Source organism: Cucurbita pepo, chromosome LG13 (genome assembly GCF_002806865.2).
Source record: "Cucurbita pepo subsp. pepo cultivar mu-cu-16 chromosome LG13, ASM280686v2, whole genome shotgun sequence".
NCBI classification, from domain to species: Eukaryota; Viridiplantae; Streptophyta; class Magnoliopsida; order Cucurbitales; family Cucurbitaceae; genus Cucurbita; species Cucurbita pepo.
This window is the reverse complement of record NC_036650.1, coordinates 8,455,794-8,462,385: the sequence shown is the minus strand read 5'-3', so window position 1 is coordinate 8,462,385 and position 6,592 is coordinate 8,455,794. Positions and strand designations below refer to the sequence as shown.

The 6,592-nt window shown below is 35.3% G+C and overlaps 2 protein-coding genes across 4 annotated transcripts in view; one reads left to right on the top strand and one right to left on the bottom strand.

The window, feature by feature from the left end:
* The window catches only part of LOC111809024 (methylesterase 17), a 4,181-nt gene extending 1,588 nt beyond the window's left edge, over positions 1-2,593 (top strand). The window contains exons 3-4 of the mRNA XM_023695337.1: positions 1,703-1,837; positions 2,163-2,593. Of these exons, the coding sequence (XP_023551105.1) occupies positions 1,703-1,837; positions 2,163-2,462 (435 nt within the window). The 3' untranslated portion in view covers positions 2,463-2,593. The remainder of the gene's footprint in view (positions 1-1,702; positions 1,838-2,162) is intronic.
* A 140-nt stretch (positions 2,594-2,733) lies between these two features.
* On the bottom strand, positions 2,734-6,569 carry LOC111809025 (thioredoxin H-type-like). 3 transcript variants are annotated; one of them, XM_023695338.1, is made up of 6 exons: positions 6,291-6,563; positions 4,802-4,882; positions 4,607-4,686; positions 3,814-3,939; positions 3,618-3,740; positions 2,734-2,974 (listed from the first exon to the last, which is right to left on the bottom strand). In XM_023695338.1, the coding sequence occupies exons 3-6, from the start codon at positions 4,625-4,627 to the stop codon at positions 2,840-2,842; spliced, it is 405 nt and encodes a 134-aa protein (XP_023551106.1). In that variant the 5' UTR covers positions 4,628-4,686; positions 4,802-4,882; positions 6,291-6,563; the 3' UTR covers positions 2,734-2,839. The 3 variants fall into 3 exon arrangements, with proteins under 3 accessions (XP_023551106.1, XP_023551107.1, XP_023551108.1); XM_023695339.1 differs by lacking the exon at positions 4,802-4,882 and having other exon boundaries at positions 6,291-6,569; XM_023695340.1 differs by lacking the exons at positions 4,607-4,686; positions 4,802-4,882; positions 6,291-6,563 and adding an exon at positions 4,224-4,374.
* Between the last annotated feature and the right edge of the window lie 23 nt (positions 6,570-6,592).

The following is a 6,592-nucleotide window of genomic DNA, read 5'->3' as shown; positions in this document are numbered from 1 at the left end:
GGGGGAAAGATTACATAATTAATAATTTAAAGTTGAGCTTGCTTGGATGTGATTTTTATCCTGAAGTAGATCGGTACGGTGGAACCGCATAGGCAGCCAAGAACATGTCCCCCTTTATGTGGTGAATTTTTTTTTTTGGTGGTGTAAATTTTCTGTGCTACAGCCACAGTAAAATACAAACTCTAGTTTAGAGTTAAATTCTGATTTCTAAATTTAATACTTCCGAGTTTAGAATTAAAATTTTATTGAGTTTCTTAGCTTAAAAATCTGCCTATTTAGTTTTCAACTTTTGAAAAATAGTTTCATATATTTCTGAAAATTAAATCTTTGTTCCTGTCTAGGTTGTGTTTTTTTAGATGAGGTGGCAAGGTAGGATTGTAAAAATTATAAAATTGTCTGCTAATAATTTTAATAAAGTTGAATATTATAAAGAATTAATGAAAATCTTTTTGGTCGTAAAAAAAAAAAGAAAAAAAAGTCAATGTACTCTGTTTAAAGAAAGAATCATGCAAGTGTAGTTAATTATAGCTTATAGGTAGATTTAATTTTTAATTATAGCTTATAGGTAGATTTAATTTTTAATTATAGCTTATATCAATGTAATCCAAGATTACAAACATTCCATTAGAAGAATATTAAGGCTGTGCATATTAAATGAGGATGTAATTAAAGTATGTTCTGTATGCTGCAACAGTGTTTGGAATATTTTCCGTGGTTTTGTACGAAAGAAAGTCAAAATTAGGTTAAGGCCAGTTGGAGTTCTCAAAGTCGGGAAGGTGATAGTGTGCTCAAGACTCAAGAGGAGCCGACAGGTTTCACAAGTTCACAGTTCTCACGTGTGCACTCATATTTCTCTTTTATAAGCCTAATTTCTTTAATGATCAAGGAAAATACAATACAATGCAATGCCATTCTATTTTCCCTGCTGATTCTGATTGGACATAGGACACAGGAATTCCTGCTGCTGCTGCCCATTTACCCCAATCCAAAATTGACATGTCTTATTTATTCAAGTTCTTTATTTTTTCTATATTCAAAGAAATAGTGCCCCCACCCTTGATTCCTTTCCCTGTCAATGTCCCTCTCTCCCTACTCATTGAGCTTAACCTCTCTAGTCCTTCCCTCTCTCTCTCTCTCTCTAGTCTCTTCCCACACCTATCTCTTTCCTTTCATTTGCTACCAACCCCCCTTGAAATAGTTTTGGTACCGAAAACACTCCCAAGGCATAGGAAAACCCTTGGAGGAGGCCTAATGAAGAAGGAAGGAGCGAAACAATTGAAGATCTTTTTTAGCTAAAAGTTGCAATATATATACACGGGATTTCCCGATCTATACGATTGATTGAACTTGAGGTGTTTAGGGGAGAGTGATAAGGAAGGATTGGAGGCTACCCTCTAATGAAAAGGAAGGAGAGTGATAAGGAAGGATTGGAGGCTACCCTCTAATGAAAAGGAAGGGGATAGGGTGGGATACTATTTTTTTGGATAAAAACCGCTGCAATTCTAGATTGGGCCACGCGCCCTAAGGCAGTAGGGGAGTAAAATTTTCCCGTGTCCTACATAATATGTTGGGCCGGTCTCTACTTACTTTTTCTTTTCTTATATTATATAATATAAGATTAAGATGATTAGGTCATTATTAACGAGTTAACCATTTCCGTTATGATTATTACCTTTTGTTTTTGTTTTGGTCAAATGTGCAGGGAGTGCCAGATTTATCCGAGTTTGGGGATGCTTACGACGTAGGATTTGGACAAGGACCCCAACAACCTCCGACCACTGCTGTCGTCAAAAGGGAACTCCAGCGAAAGATCATCTATCACATGAGTCCCCACGAGGTACCTAAACCCACAAAAATAAAAATAATAATAAAGTAAAATAGTTTCTTAGTTTTGGAATCATCCCCAATCCAACCACGAGATCCTTTCCTGCCTTGAGATTTTTAATATAATTGCATTTGATCCTAAAAACATGCCTGAAAGTGTTCTAAAACATTTAAAATCCTTTGACCAGTCAAAATGTATTTAATATTTGATCTTACGCTGCCAAAATTGATTTGATTTTGAACATGCCATCCCAAACAAACATACCATGAATTAAGAAGCAATTGTATCTAACCTCCATCATGATACCCGGTGTTTTGATGTTATCAATGATTCTCAGGATTCGACACTGGCCTCCATGCTATTGAGGCCAGGGCCAATCCTCGCATTAAGGACCGCTCGGTTTAGGGAGGAGAACGGCGAGCTGGATAGGGTGAAACGAGTGTATATAAGAACAACGTACGATCGAGTAATAAAACCAGAGCAACAAGAGGCGATGATAAGGGAATGGCTACCCGAAATCGTATATGAAATGGATACTGATCACAGCCCCTTTTTCTCCAACCCCTCTCTGCTCTTTGGCTTGCTCGTAAAAGCTGCTGCAGCTGCTGCCGCCTCCTCAACGGCGGCATGTAACTAAACAAGGGGAGGGAGAGGGCATTTTTCATTTTCACACTCTTTCTCTCTCTTATGCTAAAATAAGAACATCTGAAAATTCTTGTGATTCAACAATAAAACTACAATTATATAGTGCTTCGTAATTGTTTCAAATTGTGCATTTGACAGCAGTACATCGTGTTCTCTTGCAAGCAAGGAACCATAACGAATGATGACTTATCCTCTGAGCATGGAACGAATTTCTCACTGAAATTGGGTAAGAAAGCACAAAAGAATTCCTCCCTCTAATGCACTTTTTTTTTGTTTTTTTGTTTTTGTTTTCCTTGTTGTTTTGTTATGGGAATTTGTATTGTGCTTTCGGTGTTCTATTATGTATCAGTAAATGGGGAAGAAAAAGTATCAAGCCTCGTCCATGGCAGCTATCTTCTGTTGCAGATCTGACTTGTCAGCTCCTATTAATTTATCTACTTGGCGACCATCTTTAAAGAACACGAATGTTGGAGTGGCTTTGATGTCCCACGATTTACTGAGCTCCTGCAAAATAAATAAAATTAAAATTAAAAAACCCCACCTCACCCGACCTCAGTCTAACAAACTTCTAAAACTCACCATACTATACAATCAACTATACCATTATCAATTTAAATTAGGATTTAGGACACTTTTTTTTTGTAATGTTTTCAATTCTTTTTTTTTTTTTCACAACTCAATAAATTAAAATATATGTCGTCCACCAATCAAAATCTCTTAGTTTAACTAGAAAAAAAAAAAAACAGAAGAAAATTCCCAAAATTAGTTTTTTGTTTATAGTTTTTAAACACACTAATTTATCATTTCTTATTAAAAAAAAATGCTTACTACATCAAAAATCAAATATAAGATGATAGTTTTGAAATTTTAGAGGATAAAATAAAAAAATAGTTACCAAACACAACTATATACAATTAAAAAAACAAAAATCAAGAAATAATTCTTATGTTTCTTTTTCCAAAAACAAGAAACAAACGAATGAAAACAGAAAATGAGAGTGAAGAAATAAGAAACAAAAACCATACAAACTGTAAAAATGGAAGTGTGAGGTCATGGATAAGAACACTCCGTCAGTGGAGAGCTAGCTAGATTCATATTCGCAGTTATATAAATAAACGAAGGGTAACCAAAAGATGGATTTACTCACAGCTAGCTCATCGACGTCAATGGCCAAAAATACCATGGAAGTATACTTATCAGCAAGCTCACAAAATGCTGGTGTCATGGATTTACAAGGTCTACACCATGGTGCACTGAAATTTGCAACAACCTGTTGCATAGTTTAAACATAAAACACTCTGTATATTTTTCTTACACCACGAACAAGTGAGGGAGAAACTTACAATTTTGCCATCTTTAGTTGCTTCCGAAAGCTTCGCCTCCCACTTCTCAATCGACGTAATGAGGTGTACGTTTTTGCTATCAACTTGCTCCTTGACGGCATTGTCTTTCTGATCGCTATTGAAAAGCTGCAAAATGTCAAGTGTGGATGTAACTCAGTAGATGAAAAAATAATTGATTAGGTTGAAACAGAATCATTTACCATTATCCCGTTGGAGATATGACACAGAACTTAAAAAGTATGGTTTAATCATACATCTAATAATTAGAATACGGTCATGTTCATGTCCAATAATTTTTCAGAGGATGGGTCTTAAGGACGAGAACTTGGATACTACCACTGTAACACTATCATCTAAGGTTCTAACATTGATCATGTAAATGAGGGAAAGAGGAATAAGTCAATACTGACCATTAGCAGACATGGAGCAGTGGAACTTCGAATAAAATTTTCAGGATAAATCTCTTTAAAGTAGATTTATTTAAAAAATCTATGTGAAAGAGAGAGTTCAGATATTATGATATTTGAAAGAGAGAAAATTTGATCCTCTGAAAATTCAGTGGACTCGTATGATTCTGAACAAGTAAGAATTTACAGAAGCGAAGTGCTATTTTCAAACCTCCACTTGGTTATGTGGACCCATGATGACCATGAACTTGATGAATAAAAATAAAATGTACAAAAGGCATGCCAGAAACTGCGAGGCTAGCAAACAAAATAAAGCAGAGAACACTATACGAGAAATCAAGACCTTGAAAACATAATATGAAAGATAAATTGCCAGCGAGGCATACCTTAGTCCAGCAGCTTCCCATTGAAAATGCAAAATCGAATCTCTGTCTGAAAAAATTAAGGTCGTTTCCAAACAGGACACCTGTTAAGTTGCATGATATGTATCAGTCGAGAATACATGTGAGATTAGATCTTAATTCATTTTCCAATGGAGACTGCAATCAGTTGCACTGGAAACTTGAAGAAAAAAGCCTTACACTTTGCTCAAGTTTTCACGATACTCTATTTTGAACTTCTTTTTCCTTTTGCTTTGTGCAATTGTCATTTTTGTTCTAGCCCTATATGATAAAAATTCTTAAGATGAGAGAAGGAGGGCATAGGTAGATTCCCATTCATAAGATATCTATTTTTGCATTAAAATCCAACGAACTAGTCATTTGTAAACTAACCTCACAAGAAGGGTAACATACCTTCAAACTCAAACAAAGTATGCCTTTACGAAGCACGAGCAAGAAACAAAACTATATTGGTATCTAATGCAAGATCATGAAATCCTAAACATGGAAACATCAAATACCAAAAGTCATGTTCCCATTCTCTTTGCTCACCGATTTTAAACTAGAGAATGAAGTCAACTCAAACCAATAATTTTTTGGACCGTGGCCTTAAGACGTGAAAGGAAGGTGAAGGGAGGAAGATGTCCTAGCAGTTGATGCATCCGTTGTTGTCATTATAATAGTTACATTTTTTTTTTTCAGTTCAACAAAGTCGTCGATGGATTTTCTTCCTTCTTTAGGAGGTAACCAATTAAGCTAACCTTTCATAGGAGAATTGACATTTTTTTTTTGTTTCTCGTATCTCAGACCTAATTCTAAAACCTGAACTTCACAAGAAACAATTTCGAATTAACTCTCATTTTTTTTTCATGGAAACAAAGATAAGGAACAAAGAATATGTATATATATATATATATATATATAATTCAATAATATGTAAGGTAAGAGATTCAAACATTTTAGGTTGATGGTACAGGTTTTATGCCTGTTAACTATTTTTGTTCTAATAGACTTGAAAGATAAAAACTACCTTCTTTTTTATCTATTAATGAAATGGTGGTGAGAAACTGAAACCGATGGATCATCCCGAAACTGTTAGTCTAACATTCCTCTTGTTTGAAGGAAAAAGAACGAAACAATCATGTTCGTTAACCATTTCTCAAAATTGCTTTTCTTCTTTTCGTAAAGTGTGTTTCCAGAAATGATCGGTTTTACAAAAATAAAATAAAGTTATCTTCCAAAATCACGGACAGAGATCTCGATGTCAATGCATTAGTTCCTATAAATTTTTCAAATCACAATCCTAAAACTAACTTTGGAAATAAATACGAAAAAGAACCGTTTCCAAAACAGCTCTCAAGTATTAACAAAACGGTCTCTCTTCGAAATTTACAGAGAAAACTGGGGAATCCATCACGGCAATGGCCGCATAGCATCAAAGCAGAGATTTCATTGCACCTCAGAAGCAAATATGAGATGCAGATATTCAACCAAGGATACGGAATCAGAGAGAGCAAAAACATATAAGAAAAACAATACGCATGGATCATTATCAATGAGCGCAAAGGAATTATCATATTTACGAATTTTAGATTTAATCGAATCAACGGACCTCCCTATTCTCTCCATACAACGAATCTCGACTACCAGAACCAAAAGAAGTGCAAAAACATGGACAGATCATCATTACCTTGGGATAGCGTTGATTCAGCATCTTGTACAACTCATCATTGAAGCCGATCCTGAGATTTCAGGAGAAGCAGCGCCTAGAGAAGGAAGAGGACGAAGACGAAAACGAAAATTTCGAGAAAAAAACTTCTAATTAAGGCTGAAATGCATTGGTTGAAGGAGAACAAAGAATGTGAGAGCAGAGGGAAAATTATCGAGAAGAACAAGCCAATTTTTGCGGCGAGGGATCAGAATACAGATCAACCTCCATCTGTAACGATCGGATGTCGATCCACTAAATAAAAAATTAGAGACTCTTCCAAT